Source organism: Strigops habroptila, chromosome 1, assembly GCF_004027225.2.
Source record: "Strigops habroptila isolate Jane chromosome 1, bStrHab1.2.pri, whole genome shotgun sequence".
In the NCBI taxonomy this organism is placed as follows: domain Eukaryota; kingdom Metazoa; phylum Chordata; class Aves; order Psittaciformes; family Psittacidae; genus Strigops; species Strigops habroptila.
The window spans coordinates 9,353,495-9,379,040 of record NC_044277.2 but is presented as its reverse complement, the minus strand read 5'-3'; the positions used below and the strand labels follow the sequence as shown (position 1 = coordinate 9,379,040).

General features: G+C 39.5%; 1 protein-coding gene across 5 annotated transcripts in view; it reads right to left on the bottom strand.

Moving 5' to 3' along the window:
- The window catches only part of ASAP1 (ArfGAP with SH3 domain, ankyrin repeat and PH domain 1), a 150,739-nt gene that overhangs the window by 60,013 nt on the left and 65,180 nt on the right, over positions 1 to 25,546 (bottom strand). For all 5 annotated transcript variants that reach the window (XM_030477165.1, XM_030477173.1, XM_030477199.1 and 2 more), the window contains 4 exons: positions 13,319 to 13,391; positions 4,217 to 4,362; positions 1,801 to 1,875; positions 1,385 to 1,434 (listed from right to left, as the gene is read on the bottom strand). In XM_030477165.1, coding sequence (XP_030333025.1) covers positions 1,385 to 1,434; positions 1,801 to 1,875; positions 4,217 to 4,362; positions 13,319 to 13,391 — 344 coding nt within the window. The remainder of the gene's footprint in view (positions 1 to 1,384; positions 1,435 to 1,800; positions 1,876 to 4,216; positions 4,363 to 13,318; positions 13,392 to 25,546) is intronic.

Sequence of the window (25,546 nt, the reverse complement as noted above, 5' to 3'; positions counted from 1 at the left end):
GTATGAGAGACCTCTGTCCCCTAAGTTCTGTTTATTGGCATTTGGTATAAACAGGCTGCAAAGATAACCCTGATTTTACATATAGCAATTTGAGAGGTTTTAAACCAGTTTAGTCTATAAAAACTACTCAGTATCTTTGCAAAATATGCAATATCTGTAAGAACTAAACTAAAAAGGAACAAAGTCACCAATTCTGCATGTAAACCTGAATGCTCAGCTGAGTACAATGATGCAGTTTTGATAGAGGAATCTCCTTTTTGCCTTAGAGTAGTAATAACCTCATTCCCAGTGCAATTGTTCACAAGGTTTTAGCACTGTAATGAATTTTGAAGGCAAGGGTTACTATAAGAAGGTAAGAAACATTTATTACGCTGATAATAAATATTGCAGCACTTCTTAGTGGCCTGACCTTTTCTTTCCTAGCTTTTTTCCCCTTCCTGGTTAGATATAAATGAAACAAAGCTAATAATAGGATTAAAAAGAGGAATAAACAAAAGCATACGAAATATGAATTAACTCCTGAGGGCTCTTGAATTCTGATAAAGCAACTGCCCATCACTTCCTTGAGAGCATTCTGAACCATTCCACTAACAGTTCTGCAACTATGACACTACTGGTTTCCAAACTCCTGGTTTTATACATCATCCTTTACCCAGAGAAGACAGGTATTACAGGAAGAAAATAATTTTTAAAGCCACAGATATTTCAGAAGCCACACCAACTCCACTAAAATTTTTGTCTCAGAAAGATGTAGTTCTACAATACAGGACAACATATAAATCTCACTTTTTATTATCAATAGATTTTATGTATATGGTTATAAAATGTGCAAATGCCACTGGAAATCTCCACAATTCACTTTACCATGTTCAGTATCTGTGCATTAAGTATATTCTTTACTACTTCACAAAGCAAAGTATTTTCTACTAGTGCAGAAGAGAGATCTACAGAGGAGATGCCTTGCTCATATTCACATTTACATCCACAGATACAGTACCTAGTTTGGGAAGACAAATAAGCCTATAAGGATGTTGGGGAAGGACTCTTTATTATGGACTGTCGTGGTAGGACAAGGGGTAATGGCTTCAAACTTAAACAGGGGAAGTTCAGGTTAGATGTAAGGAAGAAGTTCTTTACAGTGAGGGTGGTGAGGCACTGGCACAGGCTGCCCAAGGAAGTTGTGAATGCTCCATCCCTGGCGGTGTTCAAGGCCAGGTTGGACAGAGCCTTGGCTGACACGGTTTAGTGCGAGGTGTCCCTGCTCATGGCAGGGGAGTTAGAACTAGATGATCTTACGGTCCTTTCCAACCCAAACCATTCTATGATTCTATGAAGACAAAGGAATTGAGAGGAAGGGGAAAGGAAAAGGGAGAAAAATACTTACAATTTGGTTTCATAATCCTTCCAGGCTTTGTCAAAAGGCTTTTTGAGGTCCTTAGGAAACAGAAAATTCACATAGAACATTTTTAAAGCTTTGCCATTGTACTTAAGATATTAAGCTATAAACAGCAACAAAAAATACTGTTTTCTTTTAAAACTTTTCAGGCAGCAGCTGGAAAAAAATGCTATTTTTGAATCCTGTAAAGCACTGCTTTCCTGTGCATGTTAAGACATGAATTTACAATAAAATTCTAAAGAAGCATCAAAGTCCAGCCAACTCTGAATTTGTTCTTTGGATTACAGAGGGAATATGAATGGATGCCAAGGTAAGAAATAGCCTCCTGGGTGAATGAAAAAAGTCACAAGACAGCTGAACCTGAAAACATTTCCCTAAATAAAAAGTTAGGTTTCAACACTTACCCCTTTAACGCCTTTTAGGTCTCCTTTTAAGAGAGAATCCAAAGTGAAAATAACATTGTGGCTTAAACCCTGGAGCTAAAGGGAAAAACATTATACTGTTATAATTAAAAAAGATTTATTGTGATCTTATCAAACTTCAACAATGAAGTTGCAATCACCTCAAAATGTCTAAATTAGTAGTAAATTCAAGTCTGGGAAGAATTACTAAACATTCACTGGCATTAGACATAGAAGCATTATGATTAATCTTTATTATATAGGGTGATATTTTAAAAACAGCATATAAGCAAAGTTGTGAAAGTACTTCAAGGTAATCTCCAGTCTTGAAGCAAACATTTGAACACTGCTTAACTATTTAGGAAGCAAATTAGGTTTTGGAACAAACGTTTCTTACAGCCTCCTGAGGAAAAAGCAAGGACCTGCTGTGCTACAGGCAGACAACACGCAAGGCGCATCTTAATTCAGCCTCAAACAAAGGGAGCAAAGAAAGCCACCAGCTCTTTCATTATTCACAGCTAGTTGGGAAGACTGTTCCTTTCCCTGGCCAGTGTGCAAATCTGGCATATCCTTAAACTCCCCAGAGGTTAAATTTCACCCCATTAAGTCCACGCCTGTTCAATTACATATCTGTGGATACGTTCTAATTGTCTTTGCCAACCTGATTTTAGGAAATACCACTGCTGTGGTCTTATCTGAGCACATATGCGGAGCATGGCTCTCCAAGGGTCATGATCACAGCAAAGAGATGTGTATCAGTACTATCCCAGTCTGTTGCCTCTCCCACTTCATCCCTCCCTCCGTTTCTTCCCTAAAATACTCAATGAATTCTCCCGTTCCTTGCTAAGGAAGGACAGGGAGAACCATACGAAGGCTGCAAGACACCACATCATCTGCTTGTGAACCAAAGCAGTAAGGAAGTGTTACATCAGTGTTTCTAGTCCACCATATGTACGCCCCAGCTTCCTTCTCCTATAAGGTCTTCTGAGAACATTTTAGTCCATGAAACCGATTTTTGAGGGACTTTTGTGAAAGAAACAATTCACACATATGAGAACATCAAAATGACCACTCAAACAGGTTCTCCAGGTGTAACATTCCAGTCACAAACTCCTTGTACATTCAAAAGGCATGTATGAAAAATGCAATATTCCATTTTCAGAAGAGACATTATGCAATTTTAAATACATGCACATAAAGAAAACTTCTCCTTAATTGCAACAACATAATTAATGCTCAAATATTGATTTTGAAAAAGCAACTTGATCACTTTCAGTGATTAAAACCCCCAAAGATTTTTTTACTTCCCCTGGCATCACTAAAGGAGTTTATAGCAGACAGTCTAAGCTTTGATTCTATTTGAAGAGCTAGGTTCTGTTTTTCTTTCTATTGAGCTTAAACACTTGCGCATGACCCCCAATACAATATTATTTCACAATGGAAATTAAAGGAGAATTTTAGAGGATTATGCCTTTTTGCAATTTGCCCTCTGTTGGGTTTTTATCTCAATCCATCACAACCAACAACTCCATCACAATGTCAATTTTGTCAGAGAAGGAAAAGAATTATGACTATTAAGCCAACAAGTGATTAAGGTTTCTTCTTTATCAATACACAGATTGAAGAATAGCTATTGTTGTTTTCATTCTCAACCATTTTAATCAGTTTCCACTTCAGCTAAACTGAAGATCATATCTCAAATGTGAATTGTGAAAAACAACATTCAGCAGGCATGAACAACAGTACATTACTCCTGCTTTTTTCATTTTTCCAAGTATATCCATTAAGGATAACCAATTCAAGCCATTAATACTTGGCTTGAAATTACTGAACAGTAGCCAGCTAGTCAAAATAAAAAACCCCATCTAAATAGTGGTATCTTACTTCAATATGGCAAGATTTTGAAATCATTTATTACATTGTTGAGGACTTCATAAAACAGTAGCTGAAATGAATTGGGAAACATGTCTGATAAAGCAAACTAGTCTCATATCTAGAGCAAAATAAAGGAAAAACCTTTAACAGATGGAAACACATATGATAATTTGGCAAGGAGGGACGTGAACAGAAGATAATTGGTGCACAAAGATTAGCTGAGGACATTTAGAGAAATGGGAGGTGGGTAAAACAGGCCTTAAACACTTGGAAAAAGCCAAGCACCATGCAGAATTTCAGAAGAAGTAATCTGCATGTGCTGCAAACGTTCTTCCAAAACCTCATCTAGATCAATTTAAAGATACTGACGCAGTCATTTTCACATATGCAATCTTCGAACAGCTTTTTAATGCACTATTACAATGAATTACTGCATAAAGAATGAAACATGGAACAGGAAAGGAGGTGGGACACTCCGAGAGTGCTAAAAACCTCAACGAGTGTTGACAATGGAAAAAACCTAATAAAGTTTGAAAGTCCTCACCAGGTTCTTCAGCAGCGTTGATAATTCTTTAGTAAGCGTGGAAAACTTTACAAAAGCTGTGCCAAGATCTGGATTATCCCGACTTAAAAAATTACTTCCAAATTTATCTAATACTTGTGCATAGTTTTCTTCATTTTGGACATGATCTGAAAAGAAGAATGAAAAGTCAAACATTTTTCTTGCAGACAGTCAACTACTATTTTAAGTTTATGCATTGCAATATAGTGACAAACCAACCACCAGCACTTTCAAAACAGCCACAAGTTGATGCATTTACTGAAAATGATCATTTTAATATTGAAAAGAATTTAGCAATAGGCAGATACATGCTCCTTTTAAATTAGCATCTTGAATTTGTAGCACATCGAGGATAAAAGCTCTGTAGTTATCAAGAAAGTAATAAGATCAAGGAAAGGTCAATCAAACGAAGTGCATGTGCTCATTTTGTGAGCAACACAGGAATTTATGTCTACTGTAATGCAAACTACTTTTTAACTGTAATGTAGGACACTTACAGAACAGAAAAAGTCAATAGTACCAGATATAAAAGGAGACCAATTCTGAATGTGACTGCAAGTTTAAAGAAGAAACATGTCTTCCAGACAACTACTCCTTTTTCGAGTGCTTTGTAAACCAGAGCCACCCCACAGGATGTAATGTGTTGTGGTACATCGCCAAAGACTTGTTTCCATATATTTAATGGCAAACTGCATGCACAGAGAGGTCAGAACAGAAATTGAAATCAGAGAAAGGAAGTAAAATCCTTAACTCAAGGGCGAAGGAATCTCTGAATTAGAAACCACTGTGCCCAAAATGCTTTTCCCACTTCTATTAATTTCCTTTCTGGCATCTGTTTGCATATTTTTTCTTACTTCAATTTAGTATCTTTAAATAGAAAGTTTGCCACTGCAGCCCCTGGGGACACACCTCCACCTCTTAGAGGAATATCGGTGGTATTAATTAAATTAACATTTCACTTTAATGAGTTTCCTAGTCTTACTATGGGTTTTTTTCTGTCAGCCACAAATACAAAACCTACTGAACTAGAAGATCTGTGTAATGACAGGGAGAAGAAAGAGAAAATAGTTGCCAATAGGTAGCATGTTTCTCCCACAAACCCATAAGTTTTATAGTTTTCAAGTTGCCACATTGCCCGAAAGCATCTGGATTACAAGGAAAGGGGGGAAGAAAATGGAAGTCGTAAGTTTCAAACAAGGCTTGTGGATAATGTCCCACAGTACATGAATCTACTTTGACATTAACCAAGAGCTGATGCAGAGTTAAACAATCACACTTTTAAGGTATTATGGGTACTCAAAACAACAGTGCACTAAAGCTCCAACAAAAACTAGTGAAAACCTTTAAGACGACAAATAAATATTCACCATATTTATCCAAACCAAAGCCCAAACCCCACACGTCTGACAAGTTACATTCCAAACAGACATTAACACTGAGGTTTTCAAAAGGCCAAATATTTAATCATATGTTAATATGGAATTGTAATTCAAGCAGTATGTTTTTAAATGAAACTGTTCGAAAAGCATACGGTTTTAATCCAGTGGCTTAGCATTAAACCCAAGGAAACCACTCTATAACAATAAAATCTGCATTTTGTTTTGATGTAAAAGCTGTTGCATAAATATACACAGAAGACTCTATCTAAGAAGGAGCTTTGACTTATGCAGTCCTGAGATAATAAAGCTCAAATGTACCCAACAGTGCTGAAGGAAAAGGAAGGATAATGGAGGAAGGTTGGGAAGAAGTCTGCTAGATCATGAAACCCCATCCTTGCCTGTGAAGCCCTTCTAACCCCACAATGACTCTCAGCATTTTGATTTTAAGCACTGTGTTGTTTCACAGAGTATTTCCAAAAGTAATTTCGTAAAGAGACTGAAAAGGAGCTGAAGACAAGGACTGTTTCCTTTATCTGTGGAAAGGCAAAAAAATTCCCCATCAGAAAGAGGAAACAGGAAGCAGATCATTGTCCTGGAACAATATATAGGAAATTCCCAAGAATCCCAGATTGTAAATCACCTAAATCTAGACATGAGGCTTTGATTATGATGTAAAAGGAATATTCTGTAGTTACCACACACACCCACCACATTCAAGTACTGTATAAGGATAATAGATTTCCATTTGTTACATAGCTATGAGTGTAAATCTTGTCAAAGGAGAGGAAACATTTTCTGTTGAAGTTCTAAGGTAGTCCCCTACTTGACTTTAAAGGCAGATAGATAAAAAACTGAATCAGCAATGTAGCCTGTGCTAAAATGCAACATATGTAAATCCACATGCTTAGAGCAAAGAGCATTAATCTCCCTGTGGGTGCCTAATGCAAGCACAGAAATGTTAGTGTCCTAATGGAATTTCCTTTGCAAAGAGAAAGCTCTAACGTGCATGTTTACTTCCTTAGATACAAGTACTGTAGGAAGGACTCTAATAACCCTAGAGAGAAAGGCATGATACTGACAGCAGTACATACAAAAGCTAATGTTTGTCTTCTAGAACCAGTTCGTATCTTCTCCAATATCATAAACGAAGCTCAGTACTATGATGAAAACGAAACGACTTTCCCAGAGACATCCTCCTCCTTCAGCAGCTCCCTGAGAGATGCCAGGATCATGCACAATTAAGGATGGGCTCTGCACCCACTCCCTTCAAAAGGAATACAGGCAGAGACAGGGGCTTCACTAATCATCCCCTACCCAACAGGATCTGGTAGGGCATCCAGTATATGAGCCTATGGTGAGGACCTCACTACAGAACAGCAGATGTAGCATAAAGCAACATGCTGGACCAGATACAGCAGTGGTATTTTCTGAGCTGAAAGATCATAGAAACACAGAATGCTTTGGGTTGTAAAGGACCTTAGAGACGATCCAGTTCCAACCCCCCTGCCACAGGCAGGGACACCTTCCACTAGACCAGGCTGCTCAAAGCCCCATCCAACCTGGCCTTGGACACTGCCACAGCTTCTCAGTGCAACCTGTTCTAGTGCCTCATCACCCTCACAGTGAAGAATTTCTTCCTTACATATGTGTCTTCTCCAACAACCCACACCATCACCTCTGAGAAACACCCAGTGCAGCATTTACCTTTGCTTAGAGAGAACCCTGGTAGGGTGCAGTGCACAGCAATGTCGTGGCATCCCATACTTCTGTGCTATAACCTGTACATTGCGGATGACATGTTAAGGGGAAATCATACAAATACATCTGAAGATGCAGATCCAAGCAAGTGAGGAAGAACACAGCCACAGCAGCTTAGAGCAGCCTGCTGCTGCACAGCAGTAGTCACCAGAAGCAGGGAGCACACTTACACTGAGCCCCGAGCACTGCCGAGCCCCAGGGCTTAAGGACTGAATCCCACCTTGTTCTGCTGCCCCAGGCAGTCACCTGAACCTGTCTATGCCCAAAGTCAACTTGTAGTAAGCTTTTCCCAGGACAAAGATAGAAAGCTTAGATAGGATTCCCAAGGCGCACAAAGAATTTGTACTGTCACTGAAACCCACAACATCCATTAAGTGCTATGTTTATTTCCCATTCAAAAATTACCAGAACTTAGCACACGCTTCTGAACCCAGTGAAATTCACGTCTACTTGTGCATATTAAGTAAGGAAACTGAAGAACAAATTTTGCTAAGAAAGGTTAAAGAACAGCCTTTATATACTAGAGCTAGAAAACACAGCACTAAAATTGAAGCCTTAAAGTCTCCTTTAAAAGTTTTCTTCAGATATAGTAACCTGCAAACACGGAATAATAATAAATAATATCATTATTATTAATTATTATATAATGATTCAGAATCCTGATCAGCTTGAAGCTATTTTTACGTTGCACTTAATAAAATGGCTTTATTCCATGGGAGGCTGAAGGAAAAATAACCAAGGTCAGAGCCAAGCTGCATTTATGAAGGAAAAAAAGACTCAGACTTCAGAAAAAGCAAGCAAGCTGGCAAGGTTAAAAAGGATGGCAAAAGAAGTTCGCATCCTTTCTCATTTCATCCTTCACAAAGGTGAAATGTAATGAAAAAGTAATAGGAAAAAAAATAATATTTGAGCACCATATTCTTATCAGGCCTTGATAAAAATAATGTCTTTTGGACTGACATTGCTGAAGGGAAAAGTAATAAAAGCCTCTTTTAAAGATTTGCAGTGCAAGGAGTATCTCAGCAACTCTGCAAGGTTCTCTAGACCATCACAGTATGAGGACAGAGAGATAAGCAGCCCAGAAAGGTAAATGACTTCTTTTTGCATCTGTGTTCATCGCTGGCACACTTGAGTTCTCAGGGAAGAATTTTCTTTCAACTGTGCTTCAGAGGATTTATACCAAATCCAAGTGCTAAGAGTAGAATTCATAAAAGCTGACAAAATGAGTAATGGCAAGTCACTTGGACCCACACACAGAAGAATAAAACAGGCAAACTATATCGTTGTAAAGTAAAGCCTCTTATTTATAACAGCCTCTATACTACAGGGAGACTGAGAAGCAAATATAATGGTTATTTTTTAATAAGAGCTCCGGAGAAAACTGAGAATTCAAGTATGTACCAGCAGAGCAGTAATGCTTATATATATTCCTCAGGCAATTTGTAGAAACTACAGTGCAGAACAGCACTGGTGGACATGTGGATAAGTACAAAATGCTGAACAAGAAACATAGGTTTTATAAAAATAGATTTTTACTTAAAAAACCAAATAACTACCCCTCCAGTGGATCAACAAGCACAGGGGGCAAGAAATCCACATTAAATGTTGTGTTTGGATTTCTGAGAAGGTCTGTTCCTCACCACAACACTAAAAGGAATTCAGCTAAGAGAGATGAGCCTCACACAGAGGAAAGAGAGGCCAAAAGAAGTGGTGGGGGAAAGGGAAGAGTTCATTTTCTCAGCAAAGGGAGGTCACCAGTGAAGCCCTGTATGAAACAGTGACAGGGCCTGCATCATGTTACAACATATAAATGAGTTAGGAAGTAAGATTCATAGTGATAAACTCTGTTGTTCTTTTTCCATACAATACTATAAATTATTCAGCGCAACAGAAACAAAAGGTGAAATTAATCTGTCCAAACACAGACCTCTACAACAAAGATATCCATATTGGAGCTGGGGCTCTACCCTTCCCCTTACATTCAGCACAGGAAAAGTTACAGCTCAGCTCATCCTACTGTATCTAAACTACAATCAGGTGTATCCCACCCTAGAAGTCTCTACATACATCCATTAGTTGTACACAGAGTCTACAGCAACAGGCTCACATCCAGGTAGCTCCCAAGTTAGATGTGGAATCCCACGCTGAATGGCCAGCACATGAACATGTGCATTAGGTGGGTAACACACGAGGGAAAACACTCCTAACTTCAAGAAACAATTGTGTAATTAGACATTATAAAGAAAGGTTCTGAAGTTATATCACTTTGACATTCAATACCAAGCAAAACAAAGCTGAACATCAGAAATTATTAAGGAACATGGCCTGCAGTAGAGCAACATAAAGACATCACCTTAGTGTGCTTAAACCCTTAACACTGTGTGTATTTTCTGCTCTGTTGCCCGAAATCCACTCCTCCTCCTCTCTGTTTCAGAAAATAAAGTCTACGCTGCCATTTTGGAAGAGAGTAAGGATGATTAAACATGCAGTTTCTGTAAACAACCCCAAACCAAACCCCAACCATAAACCTCACAAAGAGAGATATTGTGGGTGATTGTGGAAACAATTCAATTCAGAAACCTATTTCAAGAGATAGAATGGACAGCCCTGAATCAAGTTTTGATTCATCCCCCAAGAAGTCCTCTGACACTACTCTAGCAAGCTTTGGCACTTCCAAGCTCCCTACAAACCCTCATGCCCCAAAACAGTCCTCAGTCCCTCAGTCCCCAAAAAGTCCCTCAGTTTCACATCAGCTGAGTCATTGTGGTGGGCCTGAGGCCAACGCTTTAAGACATGGACAGGGCCAGTCTCCTCAGGGGACTTGAGGCCTGAGGAGCGTGCTTGGTACCACTTTGCAGAGAGCATTTAGCAGGACTGATGCAAGACTAGGAATGATAAAGATTTACATGAATAGGAATGATAAAGATTTACATAAATTTAAATTCTTTAGGCAAAATGAATTATACGAGTCTGCTAACAAGTATCCAGCACCAGGGTATGCGTCCTGACTTGGATAATTCCTGGCCTTCAGATCACTGTGAGTGTTTGAAAATAATTAACTTATAAAAATATGCTCTCATCTTTGCACTGTTCTACTTCCTCAAGCATCTGCTGTTGATCACTGCAGGAGGCCATGTGGACTGAGCTGATCCGGCTCAGTACCGTGGGGCTTGCATGGATTTTTATGGTTTTCTTTCTCCATTGTGTAAATTCTTTTGACTATATTTGGGAGTTATACCAGGGAAGTAATGAAAAAAGAGCTATTGAAAATCTACAACAAAACTAATTGTGCAATCCACTGCTACAATTCAATCCAAATGTTATGGGAAAGGCAGTCAGAAGAGATTCCCCACTAAGTTCAAGCACCGCTCACGTAAGATGGGTTCCTGGTTACAGATGCAATCTATCATGCCTGAAGTAAACAGCAAGGCAGATAAGGAGGAAGTGGTGAGAAAGAGGCATCAATTTGTGTGTCTCGCTGGATTTCATAAACAGTACTTTCCCAAACAGTACTTTCAGATAGGGAAAAAAGGATGGGACCTTTCTAAGGGATTTCCACATTTCTGGGCTGGTATGTTTTTCTTTCCACTGCAGAAGGTCTAAACCTAAATACAACAAATGGGTGAAGGATGTACACAAAAAGCAGAAAGTATCTGGGGACATTTAAGCTCTCTTTGTAACAGAAGAGAGTCCCTGGTGGTTTGTCATTCAGCAATGAAGAGGCATGAACCAGCACACGAGGGAGCTCGGGCTGTCTGAAGAATTCTGTATGAGATACTGCAGTGTGTGAATGCCACTGTTCAAATGTTACTCCAGGCAAAAACCAAAAAACTCCAAAACCCCAAAAAAAACACTTCCAAAAATCCTACCAATGACTTTTTGTAGGAGTATGACTTGGATTACTGAAGAGAGAAGAATTTCTATTGCCTCTGAATTTCTATTTCTCACCAGCCCAGCGGAGTTCTGATTATGAAGCAGGAGAGTTTTTAAGAAGACATTTCCTACTCCAGTAGTTTAGCACAGCCTCACCTTCTGGCGTACACATTTGTGAAACGAATCCTAATTTGGAGATCTTAAACTGTTGTTAGAGGCTTTCTTTTGAAATACAGAAATAGTTAACTTAGTTCTTTCTTGAACTGATCAACAACAATGCATTTTACAGCTGGTTTTAGTATGGTTTACATGAAGTTAAACATCAACAAAATCTACTTTCATCACTGAAGCATAATGAAATAGCTGGCTTACAACTCTGTGTACAAGCAGGCAGAATGAGTTTAATTCAGTTACTTTTTATGCTTACAAGGTTTCACATGCATAACACATGCTTTCAGTCTTGCTTTCACTAACACTAGTCCATGTTTACTAATTACTGCATGACTGCCTCCTGAGCACACCTTTTCCAGTTCTAACTTAGCCTATTGCAATAGCATTCTGAAGAGGGAGCTAGAGTATTGTGCATAGTGCTTGCCTTACCCAGAAGAAATCATACTAAGTTGTACCTTTGAAACCAGACTTGTCAAAAAAGGAAATAATTAAACCCCAAAACAAACAAAAACTCAGCTACCTGACTATCTCTGGTCCTTTTGAAGTGCAGAGGAAGCCAGTTAAAATCATTAACCAACCTCCTATTGCTTTTACTCAGTGTGACTGGTTCATGCCATAGTATGGCCTACTTACAGGCACTGAAAACAATATTACGTTTATTATGAGACTCAAATGAAATGATAGCTAAAATCTCTAGTATCATTTATGTATTTCAAACCAGGCAGAACACTTTTCATGTGTTCTGCAGTTTTCATTAGGTTTGAAATCCAGTAAGTAGGTACTTCCAAAACAGAAAAGCTGCTTTGAGCATCTGAATACCTCTAAAAGCATAAAACTAAATATACACGTACCAAATACTAATCTCACTTTGTATCAGGCTTCATAGTCTATTGGGAAAACCCTCACCATCAACTGAAATTACAGAAAAGCTAATTAAAACATGGTGCTAGTAGAGCAACAGTATCAGTGATTGGTGGAAAAAAGTTAGGACTCTACCATATATTAAACACTCCCACACCTCCATAAACACAAGTTAATGGGACAACACACAGAATTACATAGAAATAAGACCACTCACAAGTGCCTTTGCATAAGGACAACACTTGCTAAACTTGCTATTATTGCTAGGGAATACAAACTGGGCTTTTCTACAACCCAGTATTTACAGCCAGAGGGTTATTGGAAGATGCACAGCTCTGCTACCATATCTGCCTTTGGCACAGTGTTTAGACCTTAAGAGAAGCAGAGGTAGAAGCCAGGTAGACTTTATAACATCTCCAAAACCTAATTTGTACCTTGATGTGTGCTTGATTATCACTTGTTACTGAACTCAAATGGATCATCAATTCATAATCCAGCCACCTATCCTCCCACAAAGTTATTTCTACAGCTCCAATAAAGCATCAACAGTGTCTTCGAACAAGCAACATGACAAATCTCCACTATTTTAGGTAAGAAAGGAAATACATAATTTTTATTGTCCCTGTCACAAGGAGAGAGCATGTGTTCAAGAAATAAAACACATCTACTTATAGATATTTCTTTTTAGTTTTTAAACCTTTCAGCAAGTTCTCACTCTTGTATCTCGTAGAAGTGCACTCCATAAATCCAGTCTAGGACACTGGCTTGTCACCATTCTAGCTGAATGTGCCTGCTTGAAATATTATCACAGCAAGAAAATTTACCCCTGGGAATCCTCCTAGAGGCCTTTGAGAAGGAATTCGAGGGTGTAAGAACTGGAGAGCACATAATCTGATGTATAATCAGAAGCAAACAAAGAATATTTCTAAGTCCAAACACTCCTAAACAGATAAGCATCTCTTCTGCTAGACACTTCAACAGGAGAAATTGCAAGACTCTTCTCAAACATTAGGTTCTCATGTAAAACAAACCAATGTCTTACCTTGCCCCGAATTATATATTGCTTTCACAGATTTTTTCACCTTCTGTAGTGCAGTTCTGTCTTGATCCAATGCCTACAATAACAAGAAATAAACAAACTTTCAATAATTACTTCAGCAATCAACAGAACACCCAAGATTAGTTTCACAGGCTGGAAACAACAGCCAATACAACATATCCAGCCTGCAGGAAGGTCTGAGGTCATTCAACCCCCAAGAAATAGTTAGCGGATGCTAACTATTAGCTATAGCCCTCCAGTTTCTACTAAATTAATTGTTAACTTCTCTGGTTTTCCCAAAGTAATAGTCTTCCAATTATAGACATGGATTATCACACTAACCTCTTGCACTAAACTCCACAAGATAATTTTAGAAATAGAGCAGATGAAAAATATCAAATCAAAAGGACCAAGATCTGATTTTCTGCAGCATACTGTGACTGAAAGGAAATATTTATAATAATAGTCAAAGATGCATTTTCAGGGTTCCATAATTCTGAATTTCAAATTCCCTGTGCTAGTTTCAAAATCCAGAATGAAATGTTACTAAGCAATGATGAATTCAGGATTAGCTTTTTTGGTGCTTTCCTTTTTAAGCAACATCACTCCTCCCTACCCACTCCCAATCTGATGTAAGGCATCAAATCAGCCTGAGAAAGAACTACTGTGATAAAGCAAAAAAGAAAATCAAAGTAAACATTAGCTTAGACTTGTGGGATTAAGAAACTTCAAAGCTACTGTCCTATGCAGGTCCTGTGTGCAGAGATCCAGTTAGATTCACCTAAGCTGTCCACAGAGAACATACATAGAAATGCTGAAATCATTTCCTGTATTTTTTCCCCATTTAGGTCATAGGCAATTTCCCATCACTGAAAGTAACATTAGATTAATAATCTCAAGTTTTAATGAAGCTGGAAGCATTTGCCATATTATATTTATGTTCAAATCATTGAAGATTGGAGAACTTCTACTCAGGATTACCATTGGAGTAGCAGCCCAACTGCATCTGTTGCTGTTGTAGACCACAAAGTTCCTGTTGCAGAGACCCTCAGGTAGAATATTATCCAAATGTTTAAAGCTTAGAGCTCCTGTGGGTCTGGAGACTGGCACACCAAGGCAGAATGGCAGCGACACCCATAGCAGGGTGTACATCACCATAGAGGGTCACCACCAGCAACTCTACGAGCGAAAACTTAACCAGTGAGCAGAGCTTTCACTCTCAAAGCTGAGATGATTTAAGTACATTGCGCTGGGCACTGAAGCTCAAAAAGAACCCCACAGCAGGAGCTCCAGGTCAACTGGAGTGTTAAGCAGTAGACATGGTCATGCATGAGGATACCGCTCCTAGGGAAGTTCAAGTGAGTGTTTCACTGTACACACACTTACATCCTACAGCACAGATACAGACTGGGTGAAGAATGGGTTGAGAACAGCCCCGAGGAGAAGGACTTAGGGGTGATGGTTGATGAGAAGCTAAATGACGACTTGGCAGTGTGCGCTTTCAGCCCAGAAAGCCAACCATATCCTGGGCTGCACCAAAAGAAGCGTGATCAGCAGGTCGAGAGAGGGGACCCTCTCCCTCTATTCCGCTCTTGTGAGACCCCACCTGCAGTATTGTGTTCAGCTCTGGGGGCCCCAACATAAGGAGGATGTGGACCTGTTGGAGCGAATCTAGAGAAGGCCACGAAGATGATCAGAGGGCTGGACCATGTCTGCTATGGAAACAGGCTGAGACAGTTGGGGTTATGCAGCCTGGAGAAGAGAAGGCTCTGGGGAGACCTTAAAGCAACTTCCATACCTAAAGCGGGCCTACAAAAAAGCTGGAAAGGGACTTCTTACATGGATATGTAGGGATAAGACAAGGGGGAATGGCTTTAACCTGAGAGAGTGTAGATTTAGCTTAGATATTAAGAACAAATTCTTCCCTGTGAGGGTGCTGAGGCACTGGCACAGGTTGCCCAGAGAAGCTGTGGCTGCCCCATCCCTGGCAGTGTTCAAGGCCAGGTTGGATGGAGCTTGGAGCAACCTGGTCTAGTGGAAGGTGTCCGTGTCTGTAGCAGAGAGGTTGGAACTAGATGAGCTTTAAAGTCCCTTCCAATTCAAACAAGTCTGTGATTCTATGATACAGAGATAAACCAAATAATCTATTTTATTTTGGAGTGGTCCAAACAAACTGTTACAGTTGAACACCACATAAGAATCTGTTACAAAAGAAGATGTAGTATTTCTGTTCTTTAACTAAGAACCACCATATTCTCAAATCACACCACTTCTGTGGTAGTTAAAACTAGAACATTTGGAACCACAGAAGTTAAGTGCTTTCTAATACTATTTATCTCTAATTTTCACTTTGCAGCAGAACAACAGATTCAAACATTCAGAACTGCAAATGTCATTATTTCTTTTGCTCCCCGTAAAATAGTGGCTTTTACTTGACTTCCATCTAGACAGAAAGGTTTTGAGTTTAATAAAATATGAAGAACTCTGTGTTCCTTCTCCAGACAGTGCACAGCAGGTGATTCTCCTTAGGTTCCTTTGCAAACACTGTCAAAAGCTTTTACTTCTGCCTGCATGCTATGCCAGACGGTTGTTATACATTTCTACTGAAGTTCTCTCCATCTTCAGTGACCAGAAAAAATATGATTCACTTGTCCTTGGAGAGTTTGAACGCAGGATATCGTAAGAATTTGAAACAAGTATTTTGGAAGAAAGACAATCATTAACATTGATGATGTTTCAGAGGTAAAACTTTGTACTAAATTCTAATATTGAAGCAAACTGGACACTCAGGAGGAGAAAATAAATAGGAAAACTCCAAGAATGTTACATGTTCCTAATGTTATCAATCTAAAAGCCTAGGACAAATGGACTAGAAAAATCTTTCAAACTGGATTTGCTATAAAATTAAACTTAATCACCAGTGTGGGAGCAAGAGGAAGGGAACATTCATTATTTTAAGAGCAATCACTGACGAAGCGATACACAGGGATGACATCCACTGCCTGAAGGAGCCAGTGATCTAAGTCAGAATAACATCACAGGTCAACCTTGTACTTTTATATTTGCAAATAGGAACTTTATGTGAACTAGTTCTTCTTTTAGACTAAAACTCTCTAAATAAATCCATGCGCACTTATAACCCAATACCGGGGCAGTATGTGGAATGCCTACTGCAGTGGAAACCCAAGCCTACACAGGATTCCAGGTACACACAAACTGTTACCCAGGGGGTTTTGGAGTGGGTTTATGTGGGGGGTTTTGGTGGTTGGTTTTTTGTTTTATGTAACTGTAGGTGGTTTGTGTCCAAATATATTACATTCCTCTTGAATGGCTAATGATTTTTAGCTGCACTCTGCTGTAAAGGAATTAAGGAATTAAGCTGCATTCAATGCTCAATTCAATTATTATTCCAGAGTAAAGTTACCTTTTAAGTATGTTAAACTAGACAGAACAGCCCTTGCTTTCCCCTTTTAGGGGAAAGCACACTTTGGAGTACCCATTAATTTTACTTTCCAGCATTTAGAATACTAAATATTTTTACTCCCCATGTCAGAAAACACAAAGTCTGATCTTCCAGTAGAAGTGACAGACATTTATCTTATTGAAAACTACAATGCCTTAGAGAACCAAGGAGTCTCTGTGACAGTCTCTGGGTATTCAGATGCACTCCTTCCTACCTTCCTACACACTGAACTCTTCCTTATCATCACCCATCCCTGGAAAATGCTTCTTCATTTCTGTGATACCAGTTCCCAGGAGGCCTTTTTAACCTCCCTGAGAGATTCTTTTCTTACCATGTTATGCATTCTGAAAAGACAGTCTACTGAAGGGACCTGCAACACAGCTTTACTACCTCCTTGGATGAACAAAGCTTTATTCTTGACAATGGTCATCTTTGGGACAAGCTCCATCTTTATTCAAAATAATGCAAAATTTGGGTTCACAAAAACTCCTGAACATATTCATGAAGAAATTAAGGAAAAAAACCACCATTCTATTTAGTCTGCTTATATAAAATTAAGCATGGAAAACTGCTTGCCCCTCATACATAGCAGATTTGCTATACATGATCTCTGACATACGCCCTGTCAAGGTTTCATATTGCTGCATTCCCTGATATTGAAGCTTATGCTCAATAAGAAAACACCCTGATCATGCAAGATCAGCTCTTCTGACTAATCAGTTTGGAAACCCCCCGGACAGTCACCCCAGATTTAATTTCTCCTTTCAGTTAAAATTCAGTTACTTTGAACCTGCAATTTCAAACCACCAACCTAGTTCAGATCTGTACTGCTGAAGAAAGTGGGGTCTCTCCTTCTTCATGAGAGCACTCATGTTGGCTACACACTGCGACCCAGTTCAGAGACTGCTGTGATGACCTTAGCTCCAGGAAAACCAGGGTCTCTGTTTGAGCACCTTGGATTTAGCTCACCTTCCATCAGACCATTGCACATTGACAAAGATTTGTACTTAGAGTGATCATTTCACATTCAGAGGCAAGACTTCTTGCAGCACCCTCCCTCTCAAGATGTACATCACTGGTAGCTATTCATACAAACACAAAAACTGAAAAACTTGCCCACCTGAAGAAACAAAACCAGATTAATTTTGGGGAGGAGGAAGGTGAGTCCTCCCAATGGTTAATTTCACTGATGTACATCATGGGGTAGCTGCACGTACACTTTTACTAGCATGACACAGCACACACGTCAGTAGCAGGCCAGAATAGGTGTGTGCTGACATCCCATAACCCACACTGCAGTCCTCTCTGTGACATGAGGCAGAGCCTTGCAGATACTGCTTTTGCCTCCCTTCAGCCCTTTAGAATCTGACCTCTTCTCAGTAAAGGGTGTTTCTATTTTCGGGCCAGTTTTAATAGCTACTGAATTTTATACCTGAAACTACTACTGTGCAGTGTCTGAAGTGCTACATTCTGGATTGCTCTCAACCTTTGATGTATTAAAAACTGCAAACTCATGTTTAAATAGATCACATTCTTTCTGTAGAACCTTCTGTCTTTTCATTATGTATAAATACATATATTTGTGTGTGTATATGTGTGGAGATAGCAATATGTATCTGTATGTATATGTATATCAAAGTCTATATACTAGGGATCATACTTCAGACTATTTGATGTACTCATTCCTAATAAACATGAAAAGGATGGTTTGAGCAACACAAATGTCTTCCTTTCTTGATTGATGTAAAACTACTATTACAGAAACTGATCACAAATGCATTTCACGTACATTAAATTTAGCTCTGCTATAAATCAGTATCATCCCAGAAGCAGACACACATTTGCACAGAGGATGCTATGGTCCCTTCAGCCCACTAGATCTACTAAAACATCAAACATGTTTTGTGCACCTTGAAAACCTCTACAATTTCAAGAGGAAAAACCCTACTGATTTCTGTTTCAGCCTTACAATCGTAAAGAGAGTGGCTCAAGGCACTGAGAATCACATTAATATGTCAGCATACATTATTAATCCCATCAAGTAGATTATTATCCAGAGATGTGTTTTCCAACTGGAACAAACTGCTCATCCTCATATCAGAGGAGGGTTAGAATTTCACCCCATTTGGAGGAGGTTTGCCCTAAAAAATTCCATATCCTACCACTACCAAAACCCAACCACAAAAGTAATATACCAAAAGAGAAGTGTTTTAAACAATTACAATATTTTGCACAAGACAAACCCATGAGAGAAGCTGGAAGGCTACAAGCACAAGAGCAATCTGTGCACTCAGGACAAAACCCCTCCATGTATTTTAAGAATACATTTTTCTATATTAAACCACCAAGCAATCCATGTGAAGTATAAGATTTGAGGTTATACACATAAATGGGTATAACACATGCTTCATAATGACACGCAGGTATTGTCAGATACAAGATTAATTATTTCATAGAGAATACACGGATGACATATTGGCTTCAAGGGACTATAAGCAGGAAGCCTTTCACTTCCCAATTCACACACTGATCTAACCCTGGCACAGAAGTGACTGACAGTTACTATTGCCTGTACCGGAAAACACAGTTGCCATGTGCTCAAGTCCCAGTTACAGTGTCCATGCAACGAGGCAAAGCAATGGCACTGTACAAAGTTATGGCTCTTCAGCACCAGGATCGGTTTTCTTCACAATAAAATCCAAACTTTATCAGAAGGATAACACACATAGACTAGGCATGTTAGTAAGTTATTACATGCCACTGAAATTGCAACGAGACAAAACATCATCATTTCCCCAGTGAAACACAACCAAAGGAGAAGACAAAAGTGTTGGCCCTTTGTAGCTGACCCACTTGGACAGGAGCACACTATCAAACTCACTTCACTCTGTACATGGAGAAGTGATTCAAACCATCCTTCCTGTCCTTCCCTCCCCACTCAATCTGTACTGGCAAAGTCTGTTTCCAACTGTTGGTCTCAGCACGTGTCTACATGACAAAAATAGGGGACTGGTTAAGAATTTTCTAGAGACACTTAATCCCTTTATGTAAAAGATGGGTACAGACAGGCACAGTTTGAACTTACCCTGAATTACTTAAAAACCCAAAAGAATCCAAATGAGAGAAAACAAACCAAACCAACACATCAATAAGCACTTGGCAGTGTAATAACTGCTGCCAACAACACTTCGTACACCATCATGTACCAGCTACTCCCAATGAGACCAATTAAAAGATAGTATTATGGGTTTTAAAAAGTTGTGATTTCCCTGAAAATTGGAAGCTTCAAGGGTTTTCATAGAATCATGGAATGGTTGGGGTTGGAAGGGACCTTAAAGATCATCTTGTTCCAAACCCCTTGCCATGGGCAGGGACACTTTCCACTAGACCAGGTTGCTCCAGGCCCCATCCAACTTGGCCTTTTTAACCATCAACTAATCAGCAATCAAATTTGGGAAATACATTTTTCCAGTAAATCTGTTTTTTTCAGGTAATGCCAAAGCTTAGCAGTGATCCCATTAGCTGAACTTCCCTCAGCATCTCCTGCTGCCAGTTAAAGGGCCTGATGCAATGCAACAGCCTCCCTCCAAACTGGCATATGTGAGAAAAATCATCAGCCCTTCAGTGCTGTAAAGGTCACATTAGATGAGCAAAGCTCCCCTGTGTAGTCTCTAGAGAGTTACAAAAATAATAGTCACTGAGTTATTCTTCAAGTATTACTCAAATGGAAGCTGAGTAGATAATTGCTTGTAAACCTCTAAAGTCCAGTGCTGCTAATTGTAATTGGGTTTGACAATTGATCTCTGGATTCCTCTTTGCAACCAGACTCCTACCCAAAGCCTTTTCTGAACATAGATACTAATTGCTATCTATGCGTGATTACTTCTAGATGAAATGAAGTTAGCATCACAGTATTCCTAATGAGCATGGAGCAGCCATTTGATCTTGTGCACGCTCTGGCACATTTGGGAATATTTAACAATATTTGGGGCAGTTCCTTCCTTTAGGTTCTCAGCTGAGTGACATGCATAGTTCTGAGTTCAGCTCATTTTGTGCACAAGGTGCCTTTAGGAGGTAACTGAAAAATAAACCCATGAGATTTGCTTCCAGATAAAATGATGACACAGAACACATTCATTTTCTACCTTCTGTTGTGTAGGAGATGCTGAAATGCCCACAACTAGTGACAACACTTGAAAACATCCAGTGACAGATACAAATTTTTCCCCACAGGCACAGCTTGCACTGGGTAGAAACTAAGCTTGGTGATAAATACCACAGAATCACAGAATGATTTGGCCTGGGAGGGACTGTTAAAGCTCACCCAGTTCCAACCCCCTGCCACGGGCAGGGACACCTTCCACTAGAGCAGGTTGCTCCAGGCCCCGTCCAACCTGGCCTTGAACACTGCCAGGGATGGGGCAGCCACAGCTTCTTCGTGCAAACAGTACCCTTACATTGGCAACTCTGTACCTTGAACTACCTGACAGGTTGAACAACCACCATTCACTATATCCAGACTCACTGCATTAGACAGGGCAGCTTTACTGCTACTAATTACAAACCTCAGACAGCAAAACCAGTGAAGAAAACGTCCCAGTTTTCATGTCACTGCAGCACAATTTGACCTGTTTCTTACTTTGGCAGCACTCACTAACATGTTAATGGGGTGAAACATGGGTTAAGCTCAGAAACCAGCAAACCCACAGCCAGGCCCACAGCTCCTGAAGATGACACCACACAAGACTCCCAAGTTGCACCCACAACTTTTGCTAGTGTTAAAGCTGCACAGCACTAGCAAGTGGCTGCACAAGACACAAATAGAACAGTCGCCTACATGATACATGCTTCCATGTTTAAAAATAAGCAGTGCTATCGTGCTCTACTTTTTAGCAAGTCATGGCATACTGTCAGTCTTTTGTCCTCAGAGTTGATCCTCCTTGTCCACATCAGCAATTACTAAGCAGTGCTTTAAAAGCACAAAGGGAATGATCTTAACAACCTAACACACAAAAGCCTATTCTGTACCTGTGCTCTACAAACCTCTCCTGAAACTTTTCTCCAAGTCCAGTGGAAACACATGACTCTGAGTGCAAGTATTGGCTACCAAGTAATACCCTGTAAAACTCTGTTTCCAGCATACAAATAAATAGTTCCACAGAAATAACATATAAACTAATTTTTAAACTAATTTATTGAAGGTACTTGTAATTTGCCATTTTCATTTAACAAACTATAGCCTGAAAAGCTTATATGCAGAAGACATAACTAAATACAATCCAAACCAGCCCAAAATAAAACAAGGTTATTTATTTTCTAGAAAAGTCAAAAACTAACTACATCAGAAAACAGAGAGCAGTTGAGGTAAGGTCTTTCAAATGAAGCAAATTGAAGAGAAGATGGCACACAAACAGCATAAACACCAATGCACAAAATAGATGAGCTAGCAGACACAGATTTGTTAGAAAGAAACGTGATTCTTAGCAACTTCTCTGGAGAATTGCTCCCCACATTGCATCTGACCGTAAATTTCACTAACAGGAGAGCTCTTCAGCTGCCACACCACAGTTAACCACCACAAAGTATTTTCTTCTTGTGTCAACTCTTCTCTTTCTGTTGAAACCACAAGATATTTTGCAGCACGCTCTGTGTTTAAGCTGTTATCCCAGTAACTCACAGATATTATGAAGGGGCCTACAAGGATGCTGGAGAGGGACTCTTCATCTGGGACTGTGGCGATAGGACAAGGGGTGATGGGTTTAAACTGAAACAGGAGAAGTTCAGGTTAGATATGAGGAAGAAGTTCTTTACTGTGAGGGTGGTGAGGCACTGCAACAGGTTGCCCAAAGTGGTAAACACTCCATCCCTGGGAGTGTCCAAGGCCAGGTTGGACAGAGCCTTGGATGATATTGTCTAGCGTGAGGAGTTGGAATTAGATGATATTAAGGTCCTTTCCAACCCTAACTATCCTATGATTCTATGATTATCTGGACAAAGTGGGAAAATGCACTAGGTCAGGACTCATGAGTTACAATTATTACCACCTTCTCAGGCAGGAAAATTCTTCAAATATCGCACACGGATTGTATGAAGGCTACAGAAGCTCAGAAGTGACATTCAGGGATAAACAAAGCACTGCCTCACTCGGGCACTGACAGCCTCACAGTGGTGTTGCAGTTACACAGGACATTTACACGGCCTCGCCCTATGGATTTCAGTCAGTATTGATATTTGTCTGCTATTAGCCATGGCAGAGATACGGAGAGTATCAGAAACGTGTTCATGGTGGACCAAGATGTTTCAAAACATTACTGCTACTATTACAAACCCTTTTGACTTTAAAAAAATTGCATCCTGAAGGGGGGAGACGTGGTCCCTTACTTGAGAACAGAGACAATCCATGCTCCTCCTCCTCACAACCCCTGCAGAAATACTTATATGAGCACATTGATGCATGACTGCAACATTCCGTCTCAGAATTATTCTGTTCAGAGATAAAAAGCAGGTATGTTAATGCATTAAAGCTGTTTTATATATATAGATACACACATGTATATAAACAATTAATTGTGTCCATCTGTTCCAAGCTGCAGATTTCAAGAGTTTAATTTTAAAATAATAAAGGCATTTCTATCACAACATGAACCTTGCAGACTATACAGCATCCTGGGACGCTGCTTAGCTCAGTTTCATTTTGTTACTGGAGAATGCTATGATGACAGACTCAATAAGACTTCAATCTTACATCATGTTAAAGCTGTAACCACCACCACCACTTACTATGAAATTCAGAGCTGCATTCAGATGACCAGTTAGGAGAGTCTATCATCTAACCCTTCTTACGGTGTGTAACGTAGACCGATGCTATAGGGTAACAGTGAGAGGGGGAATAACAACAAAGGATCAGTATTCCAGCAAATAAGCACACATTCACTTCTGTTGGTGTTTTAAGGCTAAAGTTAAAAATGGAATCAAGAAGGTTTACAATATCTAGCAGGAGTTGTGTTTCTAACCATTATGATCAGACTTTGGCTAGAGCTGATTTACAAAATGCACAAGAGCGGGTTTGAGTCTCTCCTTACAAAAAGGAAAACAATCACAAGAGCATAATTGAGATGTGGAGCATTAGAGTTAAGCTTGAAGTTCCATGTCCTGTGCTTCAATACACACGTATTCTCTGAATATATTTAATTTAGTGGGGGAAATTACAGAACAGGAAGCATGATAATCAGAATAGTCGATTCTAAAACTTTAATAAAAGCCTCATCTTAAAACCTCTACTTAATCCTATATCACCTTTCACTCCTTTTGATCAACATGCAATAGGCATTAGAAAACTAAGATGTGCTTCTCATCTTTGCTGTGGTAAAGAAAACCAACAGACCTAAAGAGCAAGACAGGCCAAAAAACCCCCATCCCATAAATATGTAATACATATTAGGTAATGATATGTATGCTTTTATTAGCAGAATCATTCTATATACAACTTAAGGCCAGAATGAGCTCTGCTTTCTCAATATCCAAGTAAAATCCAGTGGAACACGAAGGGATACCCAACCTAAAGCAAAGCCCCTCATCTAATTAGATTCTCCAGGGTTTCTTTGAAGGGGTTGGCACACATGATGAGCACTGGCAAGCCAGTTAAACCTAGAAAGGAACTTCTGACTTCCATACAAGTGCATAAGCTACAGCAATCAATTAAGGGGGAAAGAAAAGGATATACCAACACCACTGAAATCCTTAATTTGCCCAAACTGTGTACATGACCTGACAAAGTCATTGGGACAACACAGAAGCTACCACTTTCCCTTCCATGGGAAGAACACTTTAAATACAGATTTAAAGGTATTGTTTTAAAACTACAATGAAACTTCTATGAATTTAGCAGTAATTTCCAGTATGTTAGGCAACAGTACGAGTGCTTTGCAAGGAAACTGCTACTTACTTCACAGCGTCTTTCAACATAGTATTGTGTTGGGTAAAAATAGTCCTACGCTGCTTCTCTTTTAAGACTGTATTAGAGAACATTCTATACATTTTCTTAATATTAATCTTCAGACATATTTTACAGCCAAGATCCTAAACATACTTAAATTACACTAGCAACAACTTTAAAATACTTACTGTCAGATACACAAATAGCTACAGTCTTCCATTTAGACAATGCAACTGATTTGTCTGATCACAGATTTAACTGAATATTGGTAATACAAATAATGCCACATTCATAACACGAGGTTACAGTTGTGCAAGTAGATGAACAAAGAACTGTTTTGTCAGAGAGTATTTAACTGCTCCCTTCCTTCTCCCCCCCAAAATTTTATGACACTTCTCAATTACATTCTTTAATCATTTTGGGAGGCACTGTGAAGCAGCTCATGCAAACTAGCCAAAACAGAAGATTTTTCAGGAAGAGAAAAGTCTTGGGAATCAGATGGGAGAGAAGCGGCTGTTTGAGGACCTGAGGCTTCGAAGGCATTCAAATGCCACAGATTCAAAAGCAAAAATTAGTCAAAGATAACAACTTCCCACATACACAGCACCGAAGTGGAAGGTTCAAGTTCAGTAGAACTAGAGAAGACCAAGCACAGTCATCCTTCTCTTCTTCAAGCCAGGGCTTAAGCCACTTCTGCTGGACTTTCAGGCATACACCCACACTGTCAAATACCTGCGCAACACACCCTGCTCTGTAAAACAGCAGTTGTCAGATAAAACATAGGCCTTGTATATAATCCACACATAGTGAATCATAGATACAAGGGACCTTA